This window comes from Eimeria tenella, genomic scaffold (assembly GCF_000499545.2).
Source record: "Eimeria tenella Houghton genomic scaffold, Eth_scaff72, whole genome shotgun sequence".
NCBI lineage: Eukaryota > Apicomplexa > Conoidasida > Eucoccidiorida > Eimeriidae > Eimeria > Eimeria tenella.
In genome coordinates this window covers 101,020-127,956 of record NW_013543442.1, presented here as the reverse complement: position 1 = coordinate 127,956, position 26,937 = coordinate 101,020, and the positions used below count along the sequence as shown (strand labels likewise).

Genomic DNA, 26,937 nt, shown 5'->3' with positions numbered 1-26,937 from the left:
ATTCAAACTGTTAGAATGGCCTTCCGCGGAGACCTTTCGCACCTAATGTCCCCAGAACAGCACCAGCAGCAGCAGCAGCCGGAAATGAGGCGTTGGTGCGCCAGACAAAGGGTGCCCGTCCTGTGTAAAAGGAGAAAAACAGCCTCCTCTTTTATTCTAAAAAGCCAGAGACATAAACCCTAAGCCCTAAAGGCTAAACCTAAAGTACAGGAAGCACAGCAGCAGCCCCAACGCGGGGGCGTGCTGTGGCTACGGGGGGGACCTTGGAGCGGCACGGGGCCCCCCAGCATACCGTCTAGTCTGTAACGTACTAAAAGGTCAAGGCGAAGTAGCTAAAGTTAAAAAAAAATGTGCTGCGAGCTCAATCAAGCATTACTAGTAACAACTTAACGCAGCTGTCCTCGTTGCTGCTGCAGTTGCTTTTGCAGCAGCAGCAGCAGCAGTAGCCGCTGCAGCAGCAGCGCTGGGACAGCTGATGATGCATTTGGCAGCAGCACTCTCGTACGAATTTCGTCACCTTTCCTCTCCTAGTTTCTTACCAACATAATTAAGAGCTGGAAACACACCATATGCAGATTTCGGCTTGCGCGATCATCACCCCACTGTTGCCATTGCTGCTGCTGGTGCTGCTGCGCCCGAGACCGCAGGGTAGCTGGCCTGGACGTCTTTTGGCTGGCCTTAGATGACTTTGTCTCAGTATAAAGGACTCACCTTTGAGTCTCTAAGTGTCCACAGAGGATTTATAGCCCGCAGAAGGAACGAATTACGGGGGGCCCCCAGGGCAACAAGGGGGCCCCCTGTCGAGACCTCCCACATTAGCTAGCCGGGTGGCGCCTTCGCTCCTTTTAGCTTCTGGCCGCTCAAGGCTGACAGGTCGCCCGAGCTGTGCAGCGATGCTCTAGCCACAGCCCTCATGCGAAGACTGGGAGTCGAAGGTCCGGGGTTTTGGGTCCACTGGCTCCCCAGCGCCTGGCCAACATGGGGAGGCTAGACTGGGCTTGCTCGAACAGCAAGGAGGTATGCATGCAAATCTGTTCCCTGACAACCCGTTCCCTTGAGTACTCAGGTAAAGGCCTCTTCGAGTTGCGGGACTTTTTCCTCCACCATGGCTTACCTCCCGTAGGACTCTAGAACAAAGAGTCTGGCTTGAACTTGACACTTTGCTGCGTGTGTGGGGACCATGCGTACATGCAGCTGGCAAGACTGCAGCTGGAATATAGTGCCTTACAGGTGAGCGAGGGCCCTCAAGATACCACTAACCACAGACCCATCCTGGGGTCGTATGGCTAATTTCCTCTTGTTTACGTTTCTCGCTGGCGCCCTCACGAGTCCCCGCGTGCACCCTCCTTTTGGGCAGGTTATGACATAGCTGTGCCGTTGCGTATGGACAAACCTTTTATTCTTGCGTAAGGGACTCATAGTTCGGCGTTTCTGCGCATGCAGCAAACCACCAAACTCATGGAGGTTGTGCCGTGCCCCTGGCGGCCCGGAACTGACAAAGAAAGGCAGCTTCTTCAGGCCCAGGCAGAGTCTGTGAGCCTGGTACAGAAGGTATTGAACACTCCACAGCTGGGTGCAGCTGCGAGTTAACGGTGCTTTAGATTTTGAATGGGCGGGCTTCAAGTTTAGAGCAGAGGCCGCAGCAACGAAGGCAGCACTTGCACCAGCAGAAAGGGCATCGGGGGAACGTAAAATACACATTTCTCCGCGGCAGCGCTCTTGCTAGAAGCCACTCAAGACCGTCAGAGGCCAGGCGCGCAGTACATGCCAGCCAGCTCTCCTGCTTCAGTAGAAGCAGCTTGGCTTCTTCGTTAGGCCTCTCTGGAAATTCCAGCAGCGACACCGCTGCGGAAAATGGAACGTTTTGTGTTTTGCTACGCTGCTGCTGCTTGTGTACCTACTGCTGCTGCCAACCCCAGCAGCGGCAACTGCTTTGAATGGCTGTTGTCAGTGGGCTCTGGCCGTCTAGCCAGCATCGGAAGTATGTTGCCAGGTTATTTGAATGCCAGAGTGTTGTGTGAGTTTCAGCTAAATGAATCTATCCGAGCGCAGAAGAGACTGGCGGGGGAGAAGGGCAGACTGTGGAGGGCGCTGCTGGAGGAGAGATGCAGTAGCTGCAACAGCAACGAGGAGAAACTCCAGCGTGCCGTTGCTGCTTGCCATGCGCACCAAAAGGAAGCAGAGGCAGTGGGTTTTTAACCATGGTATCAATCAGAGCCTCTTCTTCCTCGCCACCTTTCATGAAGAGTCTCTTGCAACTCCCATATTTTCTGTGGGCACGTGCTCTGTGCACCTGCCTCAGCTTGACATATATGGATTTCTGCTTGGTTATGTTGCTGCCACTCACGCTGTGGTATTGCATGCTTCGTTGCCAGGGCATTTCGTTTTTTGTTTTTTCGCCTTTTCATTTGTCTCACCATCAGGCACAGCGCCGTTTAGCTGCCCTCGAGGAGGACAAGCACCGGCTGGAGGCCGATCTGGCAGCTTTAGTGCATTCATCCCAACAGCAGCAGCAGCAGCAACAGCAGCAGCAGCAGCAGCAACAGCAACAATTGCTGCAGGAGCTTGCTGAGTCTCAGGCTCAGGTAGTTGCGCTGAAAGGTCAGTCAGACGCATTGGAGCATCTTGTGAAAGAGTCAAGGTGTCGGGTACAGGAACTGGAGGCACTACAGCAGCAGCAGCAATTACTGTTACAGCAGCAGCAAGAGCAGCACAAGCAGCAACAGCAGCAACACCAAAAACACCAAGAACAGCTTCTGGACCACCAAAAGCAGCAGCGGGAGCAGCAGGCTCTGTTGGAGGCCCTGCGGGGCGAAGCAGAGGCTTTGAAGGTTAAGTGTGCTGCTGCTGAATTGCGGGCCGAGATGAAAGAGGAAGAAAGAAAGAAAGATGTACAGACATTTCAGACTATGTTGCAAGCAGCGGAACAGAGAGTAGCTCAATTGCAGGAAGCGCTTCTGCGCAGCCGTAGTCGCAGCAACGGCAGCAGCAGCAGCAGCTCAGGAAGTTCACCTCTGGGGTCTTCTCCCATCGGGTACAGTCCCGGCAGCAGTCCCAGCTCAAGGAGACGCCGGGACAGTGTTCAGAAGGTCCTTCAATCAGCCGATGTCGCCCTTGCGAAAGCGGTGGTTTATGTGCACCGCAGCAAACTCAGCAGCGACATGGCAGCAAGGGGAGTGGATAACGCAATTCGCAAAAATGGCCCCAAAGATAACGCCACAAGTAAAGATTGCGCAAAACAGGGCCACTCGCATCCTTCAAAAGGTAAGAACCAAATGCTTTAAAGACTTCTTGCGTGAGCTTGTCAGCAGCACTACTAGAAGTAGCGACAATGGAACTAGCTATTCAAGGAGTATTAGCAGCAAGCGAATGGCATGTGCATTCCTGTGAGCGTTCCACAGGAGAGAAGCTCGTCCCGCCAGGAGCTGGTATCACCAGAAGCCCCAGAGAGGGATCACTCAAAGCTCCGCCTTCGCCTCCAAAAGCAACCGAAGCGGATTCCGCGGAGCCGCCCACTGCGGGTCTTTCCTCACCAGAGGGCAAGCACTCGAAGCCTCCACAGAGCTGCACAACAGCACCAAGGGGCTGCGGGAGTGAAGCAAGCTCAGCTCAGAGGAGCTCAGAGCATAGCAAGGCGCATTCTTCTCAGCCCGTGCGAGAAGCACCCGCAAAGGGGTCTTCAGAGCAAAATCAAGTGGCACCTGTGAAGAAGCATCCAGGGCCTCTTTCAAAGAAAGAACCGGGACCCCCAGAAACCCATTCAAGCGGACCCTCAGGAAGCCTTCCACAGGGAATTCCCAAAGAGCATCCAGGGGGCGGACAAGAGAAGCATTCAGAAGCAACTTCAGAGAAGCATTCAGGAAGTCCCCCAAAGAAACTCCCAGGGGCTCCTCAAAAAAAATGCCCAGAAAGCGCCTTAAAGGCATCGTCGAAAGGCCCACCAGTGAAGACTCAGGGGGACGCCCCAGAGAAACCCCAAGAAAAGGCTTCAGAGAAGAGCTCAGGGGTACCCATAGAGAAGCCTCTAGGCCCCCTTCCAAAGAAATCTCAAGGCGCTTCTCCAGAAAAACGAGCGGAATACTCACTAGAAAAGAGTCCAGGGGTTCTCCTGAAAGAGGCCCAAGGGTGTCTTCCAGAAAGGCCTCCCCAAGACCAGAAGCGTTCACCGCCAACAAAACAACCTTCTCCAGAGCAGCAAATGGAAGGCTCTTCTTCAGCGAAGCTGGGCGTCTCAAAGCCTAGCCTTGGCGGCTCTGGGAAAGGGAATGGAGGCGCGCCTGTTCCTTCGTCAAAACAGTCCACTACGAGCAAAGAAGCGCAGCCAAAGTCAAGTGCTAATATGCCAAATGCAAAAAGTGAGCCACCTCCCAGCGGGATGAGTCCACCCCCGGGGAAGGTGGGCTCACTCACCAGGGAAACACCTCAGCCTTTGCAGCGCGTTGAGGACTCGCCCAATGTACTCGCTGAAAATTCCCCTGTGGGCGCAGTAGGGCCCGTGAGCAAGAAAGAAGGCGGCTTACAGCAAGACGGCAAGGCCTCGCCTCCTCCTGTGAAGGCTCCAGTGGGGCCGAAAGAGACATGTTCGAATGTGCCAGACGGACAAACCCTCCCTGCGGCGTTGTTGCAGCAGATGGGTCTCCCAGCAAACGAAGCAGCAGAAGCAGCAACAACGGCAACAGCGGCAAAAACAGCAACAACTGCAACAGCGGCAAAAGCAGCAACAACAGCAACAGCGGCAAACGCAGCAACAACAACAACAGCGGCAAAAGCAGCAACAGCAGCAGCAACAGCAGCACACGGGCCTCCGAAAAGTCCCAAGCCGTCGACTCCCGAATCGACCAGCCGTCTTAGGGACTCTGCAATAGTGGCATTTGGAAAGGCGAGCCTTGACACCAAGGCCCTTGCTGCAAAGAGGCGTGCATCTGCCGCAGTTGCTGCTACGCCCATTCCCGGTGATGCTAAGGCTGCTGTTGTTCCCCCCGGGGCTTCTGCCACGGAAACACGGAAGATGTGCGAAGGATCAACTGGAATGTCTGCAACGTCCGGCAAGGAGGGACTCCCGAAGACAGGTCATAAGGGGCAGGGACTTCCTGCTGCTCTCCCTCCGCAGCGTAGCGAGGGCCTCCCGGAAGGGCTTACACAGAAAAGCTCCGTCAGCAAGGTGGGCCCCCCCAAGCCGTCTAGTTTAGCGAGGCCTCCCGGTGGGAGCTCACCGCCTCAAGCTCTAGGTGGGCCCGCACCACCCCAGGCCCTTAGGCGGCAGTCAGAGAAGCAGACCGGCAATCAATCCGAGGCACCTGACGTTCCTTCTGGAGCTCTTCCAGAAGGACCTTTGCCGAAGCCGCAAATACCCCGGCTACACCTAAATACTGTGGGGGAAAAAATCCCGAAAAAGAACCCCTAAACGGGTTACAGAGGCGTTTTATTCCCACTGAGCCTTGAGAACCGCCATATGGATGCCGAAGCGCCGCAGTTCACCACTGGCCCCCCGGTGGCTGTCCACAAGGGCAGGCGCAAAGCCCTCTGAAGATTCAGCGTAATGCAAACAAGCAGGACTCTGAAGAGGGCCCCTGTGTCTTGATAATAGCGGGACTTCTTCAAAGAAGCGGTGCACCTTGCCTGACGGAACGGGACAGCAGCGCGGTCAGCTAACTCACGAGATTCACATTCTTGTGTATACACTGGAGCCGAACCCTGCTAGAGGTGTCAGCTGCCATAAGCACTGTTGCAGACTATCGGTTAAGGCTGTTAAACCTAGAATGCAACCGGGGGCCTCATACATACTTTGAAAGTACTGTTGCCTCTGGCCGCAGGCAAAAGTAGGGTTTGTCGGCGGCATCTGGGAAGAAACATGAAACGATGAGTTGCTCTCCGTAGCAGATTGAGTCTGTCTCTTCAAACTCAAAATGTGGACAGAGGGGCCACTCTAAAGGGCCCTTTAAGGAGATGCGCGATATCATTTGGAAGGTTTCACAGAAGAAGAGTCCAGCTTTCTTAGTATTCAGTCAGCTTCCTTAGTACTCAGTTACTGGAGAAGAGAAGAGCTGCTACAAAGTTCCTGTGCGTGAGACAGTGCCCTCTGAGCCTCATAGGAGAGCCCATCTCTATGGAGACCCTCCCTCGCAGACGATAGCAGGTAACTCCCCTGCTCTGGAGTAAAACCTCACTGCGGATAGATCTTTACTCATATGCTCTTGGAGCATCCCTTTTGTAGCGCTCATGTTCACATCGATACACCAAGGGCCCTCACAAAGGCACATCAAATGTCTACAGATAGACAGGCAGGCCTTCTGGGCCCCTACGCGTGAGAACACTTGCCCAAACACGATCAGCCCCACGACCCGTCAGTGTAGATGGGTGGTTTGCATACTATTGAAAACAGGAGGACAGTCTTTCACCAAGCAGCAACGAAAACAGCTGCAGCAGCAACTGCAGCTGAACTGCATTTGCACTGTTCGATCTCGGGCTTGCCATATTCGTCGCATGCATGCCCTTGAAGGTATACGGCGTATTTGCTGCCACGGCTGCGGCTGCTGCTGCTTATGTTGCTGCTCTGAACAGCAGCTGGCACGAGCAGTGAACACCAAGGCAAGCCCGATAGTATAGGCCAAACACCTTCAGCGGCTCGCTAGGCCGGCTGTAGGTCTAAAGCTCCCCCTTTAATCCACCTGAGTGGCTCCTATGGAGCTCTCTAAACCTTCTACAAACTCTCAAAAGCGCTTTGGCTGTGGGTGTCCCCCACACAGTGAAGAACGCGTCGCCGGGATGCAGATATAGAAGTCTCTTCTTCTTCTAGAGGCCGTTTGTTGACCGAAGGACCTGAGAAGTTCGTGGGTAAAGGCAATTGTCTGAGAGACCCCTGAGGGAGGCCCCCAGCGCACGGCACCAGGCTCTTCCAGGGGCCTTCAGTGGCCAGCAGCAAAAAGCTTCCAAAAGCCTCAAACGAGGGCTGCAAACTTTGCTGCTGCAGTGTCTTTTGCAGTGCAGAAGCAGCAGATGCTTCGGCTGGCCTGAGCGCTTCCAGCAAAATGCTGATGAGGGTGTTGTGCGGAAGGGGCTTCTGAGGCTCCCTTTCGTAGAGCGCATACACCCTTTGGGCCCGGCGATGCAGCAACTGCAATAGCAGCAGCATCCCGACAGCTTCTCGTGGGTGCAAATTCTTGCCGCGTAGATCTGCTGCAGCAGCAGCAACACGGGCAGCCCCCTGGCTCGGGAATGCACGCCGCAGCACAAGGGTCCGTGCTTCTTTATATGACAGAAACGCAAATCCACAAGGAGCTCCCAATGCACCTGTCAGAGGTCCCCCAGTGTTGCGCTCCAATATCGACCCCAAGGCACCCTGCAGTCGGTGTTGAACCTGATGTGGAGACAAAGACAGGCGGCAGCAGAAGAGTTCGAAACAGAGAAACCACAGGTCTGCTAGGGGTCCCCCAAAGACAGATAAGGGCCCCGGCAATTTGGGCAGCAGGGAAAGCGCTGCTTGTGCCGCTGCAGTTCCAGAAGAAAGGAGACACACTGCGTCGGATAGGCACTCATCGCTTGCTGCAGGTCCTGCAGCACCTGCTGCGGCATTTCCTGCTGCAGCTGCTCGTGGCTCACTAGCCACGCCGTATCCCGTTGTTGTAGAAGCGTCACTGTGCAGACTCAGACCAGCCATTTCAATGAGAGAGAAGTAGCACAGTAGCAGCACCAGCAGGACCAAGAAGAGCCACAGCAGCCCTCAGATTCCCCTTGTAGCCACAGCAACAACATCTGCTGCCGCTAGAGCAGCTGTTCCTCACGCGATTCAAGAGTGTTTAATGTATCCTGCCACAGGCCCAAAGTTCTTCTTGCCAGCCCGGCAAAAGAAGACACTTAACTTTCCGGAGCCTCACAGATCTGATGGTGCGATCCGGAAGGCTCTCTCAAGTCGATCGGGGGCCTACAACGGAAGACAGAAATGAATATCAATGTACAAAAACTAAAAAAGTATTCGAGTTCAATGGAATTGTGCCAATAGCTAGGCATTGGGGGTCGCAGCATGCATGTAGACGTGAGGTTGGACTCTAGGTCCAGGCTTTAGCGCTTTCAGCGGCTCCTCTACGCAGGCTCTATTACTGGGCTATGTTGTGTGTCTTGTTCTTCGTCAGTAAAGGCGGTATGGCTCTGAGTTTAGTATTTCAGGCATATATTTTATGGCGCTGACGGCATTTTCCAGTTTGTTGGGCAGTGGTGGCTAGAGATAGTGCAAAGATTCAGCATTTGCTGAGGGCTCGCTGTAGTGAACAGGGACTTACAGTGGAGCTTGCTGGTGACCTCTAGAGGTTAGCACGCTGGAAGAACACAAACAACTCACTACCAATAATAAACAAAGACAATTCATACGCGAGATAGCATGTGTAGGCTGGGAGTGTCTGCGGTGACGCGGGAACTGGGAAGAGTCAGAATTGTATTTCTCGGCTTTTTAAGATGATTCGATGGATCGACTTGAAGGATGATTGATTATTGTTCAGTTGAAACTGTTTCATGAGATATGTGTCGAAGGTAGAGAATTCGTTAGGGGTCCCAGTTGGTGAGCAAGGATGTTACGAAGTAGCAGAGGAGAACGCTGTTCACTACATTTATGGGCTGCTCCGGGATTTTTTTTCCGTAACCTATGTGTTGCTAAATCTAAAATACCTGCCTCAAGTGATCCACAACCCAACGCAACACAGCGATCACAAGGGCTTACGCAGGCACCACCACAGATGGCATCTCTACCCAGTGACTCCAGCCAGCCAACTGACAGTCCGTACATTAGGTGGGAGCAACTCAACACCATGATAAATGCAATGGAGAATGCTACAGAGGTGCCCAGAGTATCATGCGCAACGTCCCCCATACTTCCCGAAGACGGAAGCACTATACAGGGCTTCTTGTTGCTTGCATAGAACGACGGTACGCACAAATGGTACGCGAGCCCAGTAACTGGGGGAGCGCGCTTATTGACCATCTCGTGGGCCATACTTTGGCTTTTTGGATTTATTTACGACGGACCATAGATCTGATTGGCTGAAAGGAGGTGGAACGAAGCTTATTGGTCGACAAAACAATGTCGCGTACCCAAGTGTCGAAGGAATTGGCTAAGGTACGGTGGAGGCGAAATCCTAAGGGGTACACGGAACAGTTTGCGGCTATAGCGGAGCGTGGCGTGGGGTTCACCGCAGGAGAGCTAGCAAGATTTTATTGCACAGGGCTGCCAACGGACATTCACTGTAGTGCACAACATCACAACATTCTCTGCTGCAACTACATTACTTCCTGGAGCACGAATGAAGCTCCCTTCTGACAAATCCTTTACATTCGACACATAGCGCATTAAACAGCACCGAACAATCAATAACCCGTAGGGGGTGGTGTGTGCAGTATCAACGTCCCCTAATGCCATTCCAGTCTCCCTAGAGAGGGGAAAGCAGCAACATAATACGGAGCAAAGAGCCTATGCAGGGGCTGAGGACGCGCAAAAGACTCAGCAGCCATCAGCAGAGCAGCGGGAGTCCGGGCCTGCACCGATACGGAGCAAAGCGGCCCCGTGCGAGAAGACGGACAACAGCGGGAAGGTAACAGGAGAGGACTACAGGCCAGAAGAAGCAGAGATCGCGTCGCAGTGGTGGCGGGAGACTTGTGCGAAGGACATTTACAACAAGGGGGGAGCACTGCGTTATGTGGGTGCGACAGCGGTACTTCGAGTTGATGAGACGGGGAGTCTGTGCAGGACGCTCTTGAACACGGTAGCCTCGAGAAACTTTATCAGTCCTGAAACAGTCGAATGACTACAGGTTCAGGTGCGGCGACTTCCAGAAGAGCGTAAGTTCACAGTAACCATCGGCGAACAGTTGATCGTCTCGTGACGGAGTTGACGAAGTGGTGCGGGCATGCATGCTTCTCGGGAGACTTCTTAGTAGGGCCCGTTCCCTATAACGCTGTACTGGGGCTGGACTGGCGGACTGAACATAAGGTTACTGTTCTCAAAGGTTTTGAGAGGGCGGCCAAACTGTTTTCCTTCAACTTACACAGTTATTTACCTGTCATCGTGCCGGCTGCTGGATGGGGTCTTGCATGGAATAGAGGACCCATGCAAGACCCCATATAATGAGTTCTGTGTTCCTCCACTGGACTGATCGAGTGGACTCTACTCCACTTCACACCTCCAAAGATGTGCGTGCTGTTTCTGTTACCCAGAGCGTTTGCAGACAGTCCTTTTTTCTTCTTTCTCTGCTTTCCATCTCCGCTTCGTTCGTGTGTTCCTCTGCCTGAGTTTACTCTTCTCACTGCAGCTAATGCCTTTTTGGTGCTCGCGCTGCCCTCCAATGAGCTCAGAACTACGGTGTCACTGCCGAAATACACTGGATACTTGTTTATATAGACGACTATTGTACTCTCACTATCCAGGGCATCCCTAATGTCCTCGCCTTTCGGCGGTGACCTGGGGCCATGGCACTGCGGCCACGATACCTTCATACGAGCAAACAATTCAGCTTGCTGGTGTTTCAGGCACAGCATTTTGCGCTCTAATCTAAAGCTGAGCATCACGACTCGAGGTTTAGACTGCACGGTTTGCGACCTCCACCGTGCGCATCTTGAGATGTCGATACACCCGAGACGACTGCGAGCACATGATAATCCTTTGAGGCATATTTTCAACTTTCCCCTCCCCGAAAGTCTAACATACAACGTAGAATCAAGGCCGTAATTGTAGCGGATGGGCTTTTACTGCTCATATGTGATATTTTAGGGTTCACAGTTGGGCACGTCTCGGTCATGCAGCATCGCCTGTGCAAGGCGCCTGTACAGGAGTGGAGAATGCCTCTGTCCTTTTTGCCATCGTCTTGCATTGCAGGCCGGTAGACAAAGCTTCCAAGTATAAGGAAAGACGTAAAACTCTACATGAACTATAAAAACTGCTCCAGCTGTTTCTGCTTCTGTTTTTGTTGCTTCTGTTGAAACTACTGCTGCCGTCTCTGCTGCCATGATGTCCCAGGGCTGCTCGTCAGCGGGAGCGCGGAGTTGACCATAGCTGCTGTTGTGAGAAACTCCTGAAAATCTGCCATCTTTTTATTAAGTGCTTGTCCTTTACAGTTGGTCGTGAGTTCGGACGTCTCCCTGTCCCCTCAAATTCGGGCGACGTTGGGAGACAGCTAGAAATGAGAGAAGACAGACGGAGACACACGCAGCAAGCATTCACAGACAGCAATGGCCATGAGCTAAGGGACCCACCGAGCAGCCTCAGGCGGGAGAGAGCTCCGCCATGGAGGCCCCCCGACTTCCGCCAAACTGCGGCGAAGGGCCCCCTGGCAATGGGGCCCCTCCGCAGGGCAGCTGCAGCAGCGGCTGCAGTTCTTCTGCTGCAGTCTGCGGCCCTCGTCGACGCGGCCACCAAGAGATCAGCAGATCTTTTATTCGCAGGCCCTGGTCCACACCCAGTGGTCCAGGATAGCGGCGGCCACCCCAGCTCTCTTGAAAGGCGCCCAAGCTTTGGTGGTTTACCCCCAAGTTCCCTTCGTAGTTGGGACGCCTCTGTGCCGCCTAGGGCTTCTGCACACTTAGAGGGGCCCCTGTTAAGAGCAGTCTTTGGGGGCCATTGGCGTCTATTGTCCCTGGTTTCGCCGTTCGTTTCAAATCGCTACCAGGAAAGCTTGTTGGATCTTCCCTTTTTTGTTCAATGCTTGTTTAGTGTCTCCTTCGTGTGTTTGTTAGGGTGTTTGTTAGCCTTCTTGTGGCTGTTTTTGCGTCATCTTTCCAACTATTACGAGCCCAAGCTGCAGCGCATGATTTGCCGCATCGGCTGCGCCATGCCTTTCTTCGCCATTCTCTCGTCTGCTGCATCTCTCTCTGTCCTCTCCGAGCTAGGCCCCGCTCTGGAAGAGCCTTATGAGCTCTCCTCGCGGATGAGTCTCTCGAACACTCTCGCCTTAAAGTGGGCTGGGACTTCCGCCGAAATCGCAGCAGCAGCAGCAGCAACAGCAGGGGGCGTGCTAATGGAAGCGTCAGGTGGGATCGGATCCCCCCTTCACGCAGAAGCACAGGCAGTTGGGGACACTACTGGCGAGGGGACACTGCCTGCGTTGGACGCCCCTTTAAGGGAGTTAAGTGCCGTGGGTGAAGCAGCTGTGCGAGGGGTCGGAGGTCTTCGTGATTTATTCTCGGAAGACAGCTTGAGAAACGCCTTATTAGATTCTCCAGAAAGGCATTTTCCAGTCTCTCCAGGAATTAAGGAGACAGCCTCACAAGGGTCTCGTGAAGGACTAGAAGAAGGCCCCCATTTACTCAAAGGAGGCTTCTTTCGCGAGTCGTACTACGTGCAGCAGCAGCTGTTCTTCGAGTTGGGAAAGCAGCTGGCGCAAAGCATGGCCCTTTATTCATTCTCGTCTCTCATGATTAACATATGTGGTGAGGGGAAAAGTCCCTCTCCCTAGCTTCTGTCTCTTCCAGTGCTCTCCCTCTTGAACATTTAGCTGACTCAACGTATCGCTATATGCTTCGTTCCTGGCCTGTTCATCCTTTATGTCTACTTGTCTGTTTCAACTCGTGCACCTCCAGGCTCCAGTTCTCTATCTTTTGCGATTCAGGAGGTTTTCGGTGTTTGTCTCTGACGTTGGGGTGCGACGGGCACTCCGTGCCCTTTGTCTTTCCTTTGTCTTATTGGCTGTCTCCTTTTCTGCCAAGTCCGCGGGCCCTCCGGCTGCTCAAGCTGGGAGTCATGCAATTTGTCTTTGTGCTGCCTCTCTGGTCCGCTGCGAGTCTCCTAGCTGACCGGTCCAAAGCAATTGTCCCCAGGGAATATGAACCTTCCCAGACACTGTACACTCAGGAGGGGGCCCTACAGGCAATGCGGCCGGCTGTACAGACAGCAGAACGCACCCGACAAGCAATGGAGGAACTCTTGGAGATTGAAGAGACGATTCCACAAACAGAAGAGGCTTTCCAAAGCCACAACCAAGAACTGACGCATGCATTCAAAGCTATTCCACATCCAACAGAGCCGAAGCTAGGGAACAATGAAGAGCCTTTGTGGGGAGAGAATAAAACCCCACAATTGCAGGCAGTCCCACTTCACCCACGGGAGCATCACCGAGACAGCCGGAAGAAAAATAAAACCACTAAGACAGATGCTCATGGGGGAATACCTTCAGGGAAAGCTCTTCGGGGCACTCTAGTAGCTCCAGAAGAGAAAACAACATTTGCTGGATCAGGAACGGGGAGTAGACCCGAGCTGGAGCTGACTGCGAGACCATCACTGTTCCCATCTGTTCCAATGTCTGCGGCTTTGTTGTTTGAAGCATTTTTGGGCTTGCTCTTGTCAGTATCTATGTTCGTGTCCATGCTGTCTCTGTCTCAATTTTACCTTATCACGGAGCCGTACCTGCAACCATATGAGCCCCGAAGTAAATTCTTTCTCATTCAACTCCTTGTCTTCACCAACAGCTGGCAACGCCTCTTCGTGTGGCTCCTGGGGCTGCTTGGGGCCCTTCCCGCCGTGGGTGGGGAATCAGGAATGGGACTAGACCAGGGCATTGTGCGCGCACCCCTTGCTGGTCGCATGCTGCAGCTCCTGCTGATCCATTTGCTTCTGTTGCAAGAGTCTGCACAAGTCATTTTCCTTTTTTCTTCTGCTGCCTGTCCTGTTTTATCGTTTCCCAGACTCGTAGAAATATGCTGCCTTCTACTGCTGCCTGTTCCTCTTTTCTGTTGCCTTCTCGCTGCAAATCATCGTTGTCTCGTCATTGCTGCTGCATCTGGTGGTACTGTACTTCTGTTGCTGCTGTTGCAGGACTTATATCACAATCTGCTGATGAATATCTGGGCCCTCGTATTTTGCGTGCTGCACTGTCGCTGCTTCCCCGTGTCTGAACATCTTCCAGAGAAAGGGGACGAGATCTACTGCGGAGATACGACAAAGAAGCCGCGTATTCTACATGCGTGAGGCGGAAGCCGCTGCAGCAGCTGTTGCTGCTACTGTAAATATTGTTTTTGACTACCTCGCTGCTGCTGCGGCTGCTGAGTCGTCTTCCACTGAGATATTCGACTCCAATGATGTTGCTGTACTGCTCGTTGCTGTGTTTCACCGAGCAGTTTCTGCGTATTTTTGCCCTCCCACCTCACAGGTCTTAATCCTTAGCAAGGCAGCAGTAGTAGCATTATCAGTTGCCAGTGTGGCGTAGATTTGTGTCGAGTTGCACGTACATCTGTTGCCTCAGGCTGCTGGACGTATGCTTCTCTGTCGACTTAATCGCGGACGCCCAGGAGGCCGTCTTGGCCCCACAGATGTCCCTGGAAAGGGCCTATTCACTGCTACGGCAGCAAACAAGCCGCAGTGCCTCTTTCTTTAGAAAGTTTAGAGAGGCAGAGGAAGCAGATGAGGACTCAGGGGACACTAGGAACGCGCCTGAGTCTCAGGCAGATACCGATCCTGGATATGCCAGAGACAAAAGTGGCAGCTTGTCTTTAGACAATACGCCTATGGGGGGAGATGCTTCGTGGGTAGACATGAAACAGAGGACAATTGGCAGAGGAGAGACAGGACGTTTGGACCAACTCCACTTGTGGGGAGCAGCCCAGCCTTTTGAAAGGCTTCCGTCCTGGGGCCAACAGGGGAGCGTTGAGCTTCCTGCAGAGTTGTCGTTTGCTTCTTATAAGCAAACGCCAACACCTCGCTTTGTACCATGCAGCAGCAGCAGCAGCACAAGATCCGCTGCGGCGTCCGCCGCTGTTTCGGCTGCGCTTGCTGAGGCAGCAACTATCAGCAGCTTCAAAAGCCAACAGGCAAGGGAGGCAGCTAGAGTTCGTTTTGCCGCCCTCTCCTGTCCCAGCTCTCCGTACAGTAGAGACCCAGCGGCAGCCCTTGCCATTGCCTTGGGAGATGCATCGCCAGCCTTTCCGCTGACTCTGTCGCTCCTTTCTCACCGTCTAACCGACTGTGCTCCCGCCGGGAGTCGAAGCAGCAGCTGCTGCAGCTGCACATGCAGAAGTTTCTGCAGCGCCTGGGCCAATGGAGCACGCAGAACAGCTTCAGGACCCCTGGTAGCGGGCCCTTTCGTGACTTCAGGAAGGCGCAGTGCCCGCAAGCACTCCACACCCCACAGAGGCACAGTGAGGTTTGCCCTTCGTTCCAAAGGGGGGCCTGTGGCCTCCGCTAGCGAGTCGCGGGAAGGTCAGCCAGATGAAGGGGACCAAAGCGAAGCCGTAGAGTCAAATGGGCAGCAGGGAGAAGCGGCTGAGCCCACTATTTGTGGAACGCCAGCTGAAGGGAAGTCGGATGAGGATTGCGCACGGGATGCTTACTTGTAGCGTCATCAAAATGCGAATACTCATCTGTGGGGACACAATGTAGCAAAGGCGCTTACCTCCATTCCGACTCCTCCTCATCAGGCGTCTTGCTGTCTAGTTGTTCCATTTACTTGCTATTCTCTGTGTGTGTGCGATCTCTAATTTGCTGTGCTACAACCTCGTGGCCCTCTGACATATTGTGGCCTGTGTATGCGCCTCATGCATGCATTCATGCCAGGGGTGGAAATTCGACTTGAAAAGCTTGTTGCAGGAGCAATAAAGTGTCCACAGGCGCCCTTGATTGCATCCGTCACCTGCCCAGTGACAAAGTTCCGGACTGCGCGCTTCGGCGTGCAGCCTCACAAGCGGCTTGTGGAGGATGTTAGAGTAGTTGGCCTTCGTTTTCTCGCAAGTTTAAAACGCCCCAAAAAAGGAAATATCCTTTGCTTCAGTCTCCGACATGTTGCGCGCCTCAACGTAGCTCGGGATGGAAGGAAACACTTGGGGTACTGAGAAAGTTACTTCTTTGTCTCCGATAGCCGCGTTGTCAGCAAACGGATTGACTACATGCTGGATAGGTGGCCACCCAGCGGGCTAACTAGCTTGCCGAATAGGCTGCGGAAAGCCCCACTTGGATGAAGCTCTGATGGGTCTAGGAAGAAATACGGCGGAGAAATTGAAGATTTCTCTCAGCGCAGACGGTTGCGGAAAGGCTAGACTTTGTGAGCCTTTGCTGCACATACAATCCTACGGTGAGTGCAACCTTATGTTGACTGCATAATGTGCCTCAAGAACATAGAGCTATATGTGCCTTTTATAAGTGCATACTATTGAGTTTATGTGCGTTTTTTGGCTCAATGGAAGCATCAACTTCACTTGCGAAGCACTGACGTGTCACAGAGAGACACAAAAATGTGGCTGGGCGTAACACCTATGCGCTTGTCGATAGCTATCTAGTAAACTAGATAAGCTTCTAGCTATTTAGTTCCATAGCTGTAGCGAACATAAGGGTATATGAGGGTCAGAAGTATCTACTGTACCAGAAAATTTGTCGAGTTAGAGACGAATTCGGGAGACTTCGTGAAGAATTCGCCGACTGTCTCAAGCAAACAAGGGCTCAGGCAAAACTCTTGATGTTTCCAAGTTCCCCTCGTAACTCTTCTCCTCTGTGATCTCTGGGGAACCATATCTCGATTTAATTTTGTTTACAGAGTTCCGCTTACTCATTCTTGCTACTTAAGAACCTTTGCGTGGTCGTCTTTTCTTAGAGCTATAGCCGCAACCCTGCTGGTGCGCTTCAAGATGGCTTCAATTCATCAAAGGTTCACTCAATCAAGTGCATGACTACGCGCCTCTCCCTCAGTGCATGCAACGAAGCATGCACAGTTACTGTAAGAATGTTGTGCCGCTCAAAGCTACCTACTGAATAGTTGAGGCAAATTTAGGCCATATAATGGCTAGTACCGAACAAAACCTTGATGTAAAAGGTTGGAAGTGCTCCCAGTTGGGTCAATGTTGCTGTGCCGCCTTTAGTAATATCAAACAAGGTCATTTCCTGGCTCATGCGTCCTAGCGCAACAGTGTGTAGAACCGAAGACCCTCACGGTCTGTCTCAGGCGTGGGATTGCGATAATAGTAGAGACACAAGCGAACAGACTTTGGGGCGAAAGCGTGTAAACATAGGAGGGAGCCTACGCATGTGTGGACGCTGACTGACTGTCTACCCGTATAAGGGGATATGTCTGTCTTCGCTTTTCTCTGTAGGCAGGGCTAAAACAGGGCGTGTCACCAATATGCCAATGACAACGTCCCTCAAGAGGCTCCAAGTAGGTCTCTTTAGTCGGGCAACATTGATTAGGCTTTGCCAGAGAAACTACAACATGAGGCAGGGAACGAAGTGGATTTTCCCCCGTGAATGGGTACGGCATCTGCGGGGGTCAGTGTGTGCAGCTCTGGGACAAAAGGCAATTTAATTGGGTAGGAGGCTCAGTGCCCTTGGCTCTGCTGCATAGGAGGGCCGCGCCGCCCCTAGCATTTACTTTCTTGAGTCTTCAGTGGCCCACGTCGCGGCCACATAGTGGCTGCCCTCACCACCAAATTCAAAATATGTCTGGAATTCTTAACCAGCTACTTTTGATTTCGCCCAAGGGTTAGCTCCCCTGAACTGCGCATGTTTTGGGTGTCAAAAGGCTTGCCAAACTACTCTAGCTGACGGTCGCAGCTCATCCTCCTCGATCACGTTGTGAAAACTGCCAACTAACGGTGTGAGAAACTGACTTTGGAAGTTCTATTGGCTTTAATACTTAAGAACGAGGCAAAGTCCCGAAACTGCTGTGGCTCTACTGGAGCCGTGCAATAAACACGAACCCCACCAGACCCAGCAGCAAGGAAAACTACGCTCGCAGCGATAAACATTTAAATGCCCGGCCCAACGCACACAAATTGAAAGATCTAGCTTATGGAGGCACGAAAACACCGCCTAGCATTCAGTTCTTCTTGCATTCCTGATTTGTTGATGCCCATTGTTGGGGTGTAGCCTATGGCAGCCCCGAAACACGGAACCCTACATAACGAACCTTGGAGCCTACATTAAAACAGTCGGAATTCGTATCGGAACTTGAGCTCCTGTGCGTGCCCCCGAGATTTCGGGGCACAGGGATATAGGGCGCAGGGCCACGGCTTGTAGGGCATTTGTGGTTTGAGGTTTAGGCTGCCGATGACTCAGTCGACGCAGGCACAAACAGGTTCAGAGGAGTCTCCCTCCGCCGGCCCTCTACCACGGCAGGCTTCTTCGAGTAAGCCCCCACTAAGACAACCACCTGCAACCAGCAACAACAGCCACAACAGCAGCGGCACTGGCTGTGAGGGAAGCAGCGGTGACTGCAGCAGCAGCAGCAGTAGCCGACATGTAAACCGTCAAGTTCTCGTAGGTGTTCGCTTCCGTCCTGTGGCGGTATCTCCCATCTCATCCCGCCCTGGGGCCTCACCTAGCACGGTCTCAACCGGGGTACCTCCAGGGGGTTCCGCAGGGGCGCCTCCAGGACCCTCTCCTGGGACATCCCCAACACTAAAGCACATAACAAACCCTCAGCCTGTCTGTGGCGCCTCTGGCGCCTCTCAAAGTGCCGAAGGATCGTCTGGGGAGGGCGGCGAGGTGCTCTCCTCTACCTCTTCTCTAGCGAGTCTTTGTGAGGGTGCTCCTGGGAGCCTATCTCGCAGCGTCAGAAGGCCCCCATGGGCTAGGCGAGGCCCTGCAGATGCTGACTGGGCCCTCAGGGAAGGGGAAGCCGACGGCTGGGTGCTGGCAGCTCCGTGGGCTCTGGATTTGGGGCCCCGGCGAGGGCCCCCACAAGATGGGGGCCCTTCGTGTGGGGTAGGGCGACAGGGGGGGCCCCAAAGAATATGGGACGGATTCAAAGATGTCTGTTTCGAGGCAGACTGCGTCTTCCCTCCACAGGCATCCAACGCCGGAGTTTATGCCCGACTGGTTAAGGGCCTCGTTGCTGCTGCGCTGGGCGGCCTCAACGCAGCCGTTCTGGCCTACGGGCAGACGGCGAGCGGCAAAACACACACAATGTTTGGCGGGGCCCCTCACAGAGGTTCGGGAAGAGGGGGCCCACAGAAGGGGCCCCCGAGGGTCGGCGAGAAGGGGATTGTAGAGTTGGCGCTGAAAGACATTTTTAGGGAGAGAGACCAGAGAGCAGCAAGTGACCCCTTCTCGGTGTCCCTGTCAATGCTTGAGGTATACCAGGAAACTGTCACGGATTTGCTGCAGGGAGCTGCAGCGGGGAACTCGGGAGGCCCTGCTGCGGGGGGAGCCTGGGACGCAAGGCAAAAAAGGCCCATTGCACTATGTGAGAGAGCCGATGGTCAGTTTATTTCCTAATTTCTGAACTCAGTGCCTTCGAATGAACCACTAGACAGCTAGGTGTGGGGTTGCCCAGCCTTCCGTAGCTACCAGGCCATCAGCTTGGGGACTTCACCCCAGTTACGAATTCCTATTTATTTTCTTAAACAGAAATTTCAAAAACAGTTAATTTCCATGGTGTGACGGGCGGTGCGTACAAGGCTCGATGACTTATTCAGTGCCATAAGGCTGGCCGGATTTCTAGCGATTCCAGCTTTACGTGAATAACTTGCAAGTAATGTCTGAACTAAGAATGGAATTAACTGCTCACTGAGGGTCAAGAGATTTGCGTCTGTGCGGTGGCAGGAACTCTTGACATGGGCTCTTTGACTTGCCGTCCCGTGTCTTGCCTGGCTGAGGCACTTTCTCTGGTGCAGAAGGGAGAGCAGCAGAGGCACGCAGCAGAAACAGCAGCAAATGCGCGCTCATCTCGATCCCATGCTGTTCTTCGCATTGTTTTGTCACCAGCAGCAGCAGCAACGGCAGGGGCGACGGCTGCAGTTACTGCAGCCGCAGCAGCAGCAGGGACCGAAGCAGCCGCCAGTGCGGGTTCTAGTGAGGAAGGCACCTCAGCGGACAGCAGCGGCGCGGGCGTTTCTTCCCGAGTCCACCGGCGTGCTTCTGTCTTCAGTTTGGTGGATTTGGCAGGCTCAGAGGGGGCAGGGGGCGCGCAAGGAAACAGTGCTACACAAAGAGAAGGCGGCAGCATCAACCGCAGCCTCCTCGCCCTGTCAAAGGTAGTAAAGGCTCTGACCCAGCAGCAGCAGCAGCAGCAGCAGAAACAGCAGCAGCACAAGCAGGACGCGGCCCTTATTACCCCGAGTGGTGAGGCCGAAGGAGGTGTAGGAGGCTCCGGTTCGCTGGCCCCTGGGGCCCCCCGACGGCAAGCGCCCGTGTACTTGGGCTTGCGGGAGTCCAAGCTAACTCGCCTGTTGAGTGACTGCCTAGGGGGCCCCTGCAGGACTTCAGTCATATGTCTTTGTGCGCCTGGAGCCACCTTCTACAGGCAGACAGCTGCCACCCTTGCCTTTGCTAGGAGGGCCCGCAAACTGCCTCCAGCGCCAGAGATCCCGGGGTCCCAAGGGGCGCAAAGGTCCAAAAAAGTGCGCATTCGGGCTCCAGGTTCGGATGCTGCGGCTCCACAAGCAGCAGCACCAGCCTCTGGGGCTGCTGCAGGGGCTGGCTCAGGCAGCCTTTCTTCAGATAGCCTTCGGGATGGAGCTCAAGGAGCTCCCCAAGGGACTTCTTCTGGGGGCCTCCCCAGACCATTTGTGTACATACCAACCGGTTGTCTTCAGTGCCGCGCCCTCTACAAGGCGCTCCAGGAAACAAGAGAAGAGCTGGCTTGCCAGGCTGTGCAACTAAGACAGCTGCGGTACGTCATAAGCAGGGGCCTTCCTGCTGCTGCTGCTGCGTCTGTTCCAGCTAGCAGCAGCACAAGCAGCAGCAGCAGCGGCAGTGGGAGGGGAGACACAGCTAACATTGAGAGCACGCCGAGAAGGAATGCAGTGAGAGACAAGGGCTTGGAGGGAGGACTTCAAGGGGGGCCAAAGGGTCCCACTGTTCATAGTAAGGAAAATGAAACACCGACAAGGCAACCTGCCGTAACAAACTACGGCGGGGGTGTTTGTTACAAACCTCCCAACGAAGCCTCTGTGGGGACCCCTGTTGGGTCTTGGGGCCCCTTTGTGGGCCTTCTTTCGCCCGATAAGCCCTCGTAGCTCGTGTTATTTGTATAATTGTCGAGGGGAATGCGCTGGGCAGGTGGTATAAGAACATTGCAAAGGCACCGTTAAAATTTTAAGGGTCTCCTATCGCATTTGTTTCCCAACGCACCCTTACTGTGCCCATGCAAGAGACCCTCTACTTTTGCTGAGCTTCAAACCTACCAGTGCCTCAGTTAAAAGACAACACAGTCTGTTGGTTTGCTGAAATTGCTCACAGCCGCTTGAGCATCACACAAGCACCTGCAGCACATCCAATAGGCAGAGGGCTATGTTGCTGCGCCCACAGCCAAAAGGTCCTTTGCCTTGGGGGCTGTTTGCCGGCTTCTGTGGCCCCCAAAGAGCTGATCGGGCTGCTCGGGCAGGCTGCATTTCGGCTGTAGGCAAAGGATGTCTCCCATTCGATGGGCCGGAGTTTGATTTTTCCAGCAGATACACCCCACCACCTTTTGAACTGCTTAGGAAAGCCGAGATTTGAGCGCCCAGTGGGTGCTGCGGGCTTCGGCCAGACAAGCCCCCAACTCCAGGTTACAAATATTTGAGCCGCTTAAGCGACTGATAAAAATTCATGTAGTAAATTTTACAAAAACTACTTGCCACTAGAGCTAAGTCGATCTAAGCATGCACTAGTTGGAAAAGCCTCGCAAACGAGGGCTCTCCGTGTTCTATGGGTATTTTTGCAGCCGCCGGTGAGCTCTGAGGACCGAAGGAAATTTGGCAATGACTTCTAAATTTGAATTTGAACGAAATTTCATCTTTATTTTCCGCGTTATTCCTGAGCGCGGTATCGGAGGATGCAGCGGGGCTTCTGCTGTTCGGGGCCCCACGGAGAAGAGGGACCCGCAATTGCTGCATGCTGGTATCATTGAAAACAAAGCCTTGACCCGAAAATTTACGCGTTTTAATAGCATAGGGACAAGTATCAGGGGGTCATTTGGGCGGGAGGGGCCCCTGGTTGCGGCAGCTTGGAGCGCCGTCGCGGGTCTCGCTTTCCCTGCGCTGACCTGAAACGCAGCAGCAGGGTTAAGAGCAGCAGCAGAAGAAAGAGGAGGCAAAGCGAGACTATTTGGGGCGCAGCAGTTTTTTTCGGACTACGCTAGTCTCTGCGCAAAGTTTGGGGTTCTTTTGACGAAATTGGCGTGGACCGGGGCCCAGAGGCTCAAGGATTAGGCTTTAGTGCTAGTAGAATGTCTTCGTCACGAGAGTGTTACTATGCTGTCTTGGGGGTATCCTTCTCGGCCACTCCCGAAGAAATCAAAAAGGCTTATCGCCGAACAGCCATAGAAAGGCATCCCGATAAAAACCCAAACGACCCTCAAGCTACCTACAACTTTCAGTTGCTCCAGGAGGCCTACGAGTGCCTCAGTGACCCACAGGTGGGCATTCAGGACGGTTAGGGGCTTGGAAGGCTCTTTGAAAACACCAGGGGGCAAAGTGTACTCGTAGAACACCCAAGAGTTGGGGTCCTTATTGGCCAAACAGGCGCTCGAGTGCCTTCGCAAACTGAGCGAGTCGCTGCATATCTTTTGAAAGATCTCAAGGCGCCTAGAAGCAGAGTTTCTCTCCCCCATCTCTAAACCTCAGCGTGCATTTCTGCGCTTTGTTCTCACATGCTTTTCTGCGCCAGCGCAGCTCCATTCTGCTGCTTCTTCTGTGCATGCATCTCTGTTGAGCTTCCAGGAACGGGCTTGGTACGATTCACACAGAGATGTAATACTGGGTTCGGGGGCCGCAGCGGCCCAGGGAGCTGCTGCTGCTTCTGCTGCTGCTGGGGGCTTCAGCACAAACCTCTTTGGATTTTTTAGAGCAACTTGCTTCAACGGCTTTGGAGACGATGACGGCGGTTTCTTTCAGGTGTACAGACAGCTGTTTGTGGATATAGGAGAAGCGGAGAAGCAATTTTGCAACCGAAAGGGAATGGAAAGCCCAGAAGAGGTGGGACATGAAGGAAAGAAGGCCAAACAAACAGAGATGCAACTGGGAAACAAACAGATAAACGCAAAAGCTTCCGCACAAACAATGCACAGAACCGCATTGGACACAGACTTAGGGACACACGGCGCGAATTCGCTCTGGGAGTGGGGGAAATTTTTATTTTTGGAATTATAGACAAAATTGTCTTGAAGGAGAACGAAGGATTGACTAGACAGAGAAGCAGCAAGAGGCAGAGGCCCGCTGTTTTGTACATTGGCCTGCCATTTATCTGACTGCATGCGTTTTCCTCAGCCTACTTGTGCGCTCGTTGTGTTTTCAAGTGTGTCTGGTTTGTAGTTTGTCTTCTGCAACAATCTCTGAGTCGAAGTCCTTCTGCCAGTTTTTGTTCCTTTTGCTTTTGCTTGCAGTGTGCCCGAGTATTCTAAGGCGCCAGTGTTCTGCGCCGTTTTTTCTACAATTAACGCGGCCACTTGCCCATGCGTTCACTCTTTTTTAATCTTTGCCCTGGCGATTTTGCTGCTGTTGCTGCTGCTGCGTTTTGCTGCAGTATCCCTCGTTCGGCGCAGCTGCCTCAGGGTGGGAGGAGGTGGGCGCATTCTACACTTACTGGTCTTCCTTCTCCTCTGTTAGAGACTTTGCAGAAGCAGACCAGTGGTCGCCCAGGGATATGGCAGGTACCTCCGGCTATACTGCACAGCTACAACTGCGCTTGCTGCTGTTCTTGCTGCGCTGCTGTTGTTGCTGCTCACCATTCTCATGCTCCGCCAGTCGTTCCAGCCCTCGACCGGTGCAGCAAACGGCAGAAGAGAAACGCCTGTTGCTGCTGCTGCTGCTACTGCAGAGGCGAGCCGGCCCGAACGCCGTTTGATGGAGCGGGAGAACGCCAAAAAGCGGAAAGATGCAAAAAAGGAATTTAATGATACTGTTAGGCGACTGGCGCAGCACATAAAGAAAAAAGACCCTCGGGCCATAGCTAGACAAGCGGCGCTCGTATGCTTCGTTTGCCCAGCTTATTGCTACTGTTGCTGCTGCTGTTGCTGCTGCTGCTGCTTGCTGCTGGCTGCCTTTTGGCAAGGGTTTGCGCCAAGGATTTCAGCTATTGTCTATGCTGCTACTGCGTTTGTGTCTGCCGCAAGTTGGCAACTGTTGGCTTCTCAATTATTTAACGATTGTTCGTTTAGCGACACTTTGTGCTGCAGGCACAGCAACGTCTTGATGAGCAGCGCGCCAAGGAGGAACAGCAGAAGCGGCTACAGGAGCAGCAGCAGCTGTTGCGACAACAGAGGCAGCAGCAGCAGCAGGAGTACTACGAGGCCCTCAAAGCAGAGCGTCGCGCTCTGCGGGAACAAGGCCACGCCTTTGCTGACAGCAGCAGCGAGGTGAGCAGCAGTGCCTCCTCTGAAGCAGAGACAGAGACAGCCGCCAAGCAGCAGCAGCAGCAGCAGCAGCAGCATCAAGAAGGAAGGAAAAGGACCGAAGACGAGGCATTCGAGGCATGGTATGCGAGTTGCAGCTCGGGGCCCAGTGATGGCTCCATTCGCCTCGGATCTTTGGGGACGACTGGCTTTGCAGCGGCTGCGGCGGCTGCTGCTGCGGCTGCAACGGAGGGTTCCTCGGAACAGCAGGAGCGGAAGGGCAGCAGCAACAAAGTGAAAGTGATATATGTCTGCGAAGTCTGTGAGAAAGACTTTCGCAGTGCCCAGCAGTATGAAGCCCACGCTAGGTCTTTAAAGCACAAGAAGAACCTCAAACGGCTGGCGGAGCAGCTAGAAGCGGATTTTGAGGGACTTGATATAGAAGGGGCGCTGTCTCCGCGCGTGGAACAAGAACAGCAGCAGGAAGCAATACAGCATCAACAAGGCGGAGGAGGAGGCCTGGCAGCAGCCGAATGCTGCGAAGAACAAGCGCACCAGCAAGAGCAGCAGGAAGCCTCCGAGGGAGCAGCCCACACAGACGCACAGAGCAGCCAAAGCAACAAAAGCAGAGGCAGCTCAGACAAAAGCACAGAAAGGAGGAATAAAAGCAGCGATGAAAGCTCCTCAGTTGACCAAAGCAGCAGCAGCAGCAGCAGCAGCAGCGAAGATGACGCGGATGAGGTGCTGCTCAGGCTTGCGGGGTCGCGGAAGTCGCAAAGGGGCCAACGCCGTGATAGCACCAGCAGCAGCAGTAGTAGTAGTGGTGGCAGCGTAACAGGCGACCAAAAAGAAGGCGAAAACCCAGATGCTGCAGCGGCTTGCTCTGCTGCAACTAATTCAGACAACAACCAAAGCGATGCCGAGACGCAGAGGGGCGCACGCAGGCGCCGTGGACGCCAGCAGGCGCAGCCAGAAGCAGCAAGCAGCGGCAGCCGCTCTAAAAGTGGGCGGCAGAGGCGGGAATTGGATCGCTTCACGGAAGACCCTGGAGCTGCACCAGCTGCTGCAGTGCCAGCACGTGCGACAGCAAGCAGTAAGGGCAAGAGTGCAGCAACAACAGCAAAGGATACAACTTGCACTGTTTGTGGCGCCGTGTTTCCCACACGCAATTCACTATTCAGCCACATCAAAGAAAAGGGGCACGCCGCTCTCAAACCTGTCGCTGTAGGCAAAGGACGCAAAAAATGAATGGGCAAGAACCACAGCAGCAGAGCAGCAACGCATTTCAGGGTCGCCGTGCCAGTCGGTTCTTTGCGTACCTAACCTCCAGTTACGCGGGATGAGGAAGGAGAAACGCCACCGCCTTCACTTGCTGCTACTAATGCTGCTGCGATGCATTATCAGCGCTGCTGCAGCATTTCCTGCAGCTCTTCTGCTGCTCTTCGTGGATAATGCGTGTCAGTCATTGTCGTGTTGCGTTGGACGGGAAGTGTTGCTATAGCGGGCGAACGCGCTGCGTAACCCAGCTGAGGCAACAGTGCCTCAAGCAGCAGCAGTAGCAGCAAGGATCCAGCGGCAAAATTCGCAGGAGCTGCAGCAGCACTAGTCATATGGACAAGCAGCAGCAGCTCCAGCAGTAGCTGCAGCAGTAACTGCAAATGTTATTTGTGGGTAGCGTGGGCAAGGATGGTTGCCTGACCAGCGGCCTGCTTCCGCTTTTTGAATCGCAAGCAGAGGGATGAACGAGTAAGAAAAGGTTAGATAGACATGTAGAAGACAAGGCAAAGTGCAGTGAAGCGTATGCAGCAGCAGCCAGATAGCACTGAGCGTAACAAACAGGCTCGCACGGAAATACAGAACCAAACTGAGGACTACATAGATGAAGAGGACAACCGGTAGTAGCCACACGTAGAGGAACAGATAGCGGCAAAGGGTTGCAAAGAAACGCCAAGAATCAGCAAAACGCCTAAGAGGCCACTTCAGAATTCGCCGTCGTCTTCGCTGGAAAACACAGAAGAGGGAGCCTAGAGTCTCCTAGCATGGCCCAAGGGGGCTGGTCGTTGTTTGCAAGCTAAGGGTGCATATAGTTAGTTACGTGGCTGGCTAGATACGAAGCTGGCAAAGAGTGCGAAAAGTGCCGCTCCTGTGCTCAGCAACTGTTCAAATAGGAAGAAGTCGTGAGTCATGTGCTGGTGCAGCTGTGCTGCACAGCTGGTGGTCACGGCCTCTGGCTTCAAGCCACCAATCCCTAGTCTTTAAGGTCAGACGAGACACCAGGGGATGCCGGAATGAATAAAATGGCAACCAGCAGAAGAAGGCATTGCTGCCTGCCCCCGCGGCAGCAGCTACAGCAACGGCAAGAGCCTGCCACCACACAGATATGGGCTTCGCTGCGATGTGCTGGTGCAGCAGCAAGCCAACAGTAGTATGGGAGCTAGAATGTCCGCTGCCTCTGTTGCTGGGGCTGCCGCTGCAGCTTGTGTACTTCGTCGCATGCAGCGGCAGGTAGCACAAAGTGGGCAGCTAGCAATAGCTTCGGAAACTGGCGGCAGTGCACCTATGTGGGGGATTAACAATGAAAGTAGCAGCTTTTTGAGAGGCAGTCCAGCCTCCTAGCCAAATAGCTAGCTGGCGAAATAACAAGGAATCACATCGATTAACTAGTGACTGCCCCGCTTGAGAGGTCATCATATTGCTGGGAGCTCAGCTGCTGCAGCTATTTCGAGGCAGG

The 26,937-nt window shown here is 53.7% G+C and overlaps 5 protein-coding genes across 5 annotated transcripts; 4 read left to right on the top strand and 1 right to left on the bottom strand.

The window, feature by feature from the left end:
* Nucleotides 1–978: 978 nt before the first annotated feature.
* ETH_00032025 (Proteophosphoglycan 5, related) lies at nt 979–5,404 on the top strand (the record flags this gene model as incomplete). Its single annotated transcript, XM_013378067.1, has 6 exons — nt 979–1,017; nt 1,195–1,230; nt 1,444–1,551; nt 2,029–2,187; nt 2,424–3,264; nt 3,402–5,404. The coding sequence occupies 6 exons, from the start codon at nt 979–981 to the stop codon at nt 5,402–5,404; spliced, it is 3,186 nt and encodes a 1,061-aa protein (XP_013233521.1).
* A 1,296-nt stretch (nt 5,405–6,700) lies between these two features.
* On the bottom strand, nt 6,701–7,657 carry ETH_00032020 (uncharacterized protein; the record flags this gene model as incomplete). Its single annotated transcript, XM_013378066.1, has 1 exon — nt 6,701–7,657. The coding sequence occupies one exon, from the start codon at nt 7,655–7,657 to the stop codon at nt 6,701–6,703; it is 957 nt and encodes a 318-aa protein (XP_013233520.1).
* Nucleotides 7,658–11,162: 3,505 nt separating this feature from the next.
* Nucleotides 11,163–15,306, top strand: ETH_00032015 (uncharacterized protein; the record flags this gene model as incomplete). Its single annotated transcript, XM_013378065.1, has 4 exons — nt 11,163–12,408; nt 12,588–13,534; nt 13,790–13,938; nt 14,217–15,306. The coding sequence occupies 4 exons, from the start codon at nt 11,163–11,165 to the stop codon at nt 15,304–15,306; spliced, it is 3,432 nt and encodes a 1,143-aa protein (XP_013233519.1).
* A 2,695-nt stretch (nt 15,307–18,001) lies between these two features.
* On the top strand, nt 18,002–20,913 carry ETH_00032010 (uncharacterized protein; the record flags this gene model as incomplete). Its single annotated transcript, XM_013378064.1, has 2 exons — nt 18,002–19,154; nt 19,499–20,913. The coding sequence occupies 2 exons, from the start codon at nt 18,002–18,004 to the stop codon at nt 20,911–20,913; spliced, it is 2,568 nt and encodes an 855-aa protein (XP_013233518.1).
* Nucleotides 20,914–22,103: 1,190 nt separating this feature from the next.
* Nucleotides 22,104–25,454, top strand: ETH_00032005 (DnaJ / zinc finger (C2H2 type) domain-containing protein, putative; the record flags this gene model as incomplete). The annotated part of the gene is made up of 5 exons (XM_013378063.1): nt 22,104–22,292; nt 22,597–22,851; nt 23,399–23,525; nt 23,693–23,841; nt 24,051–25,454. 5 exons carry the CDS (start codon nt 22,104–22,106, stop codon nt 25,452–25,454), a joined length of 2,124 nt encoding a protein of 707 aa, XP_013233517.1.
* Between the last annotated feature and the right edge of the window lie 1,483 nt (nt 25,455–26,937).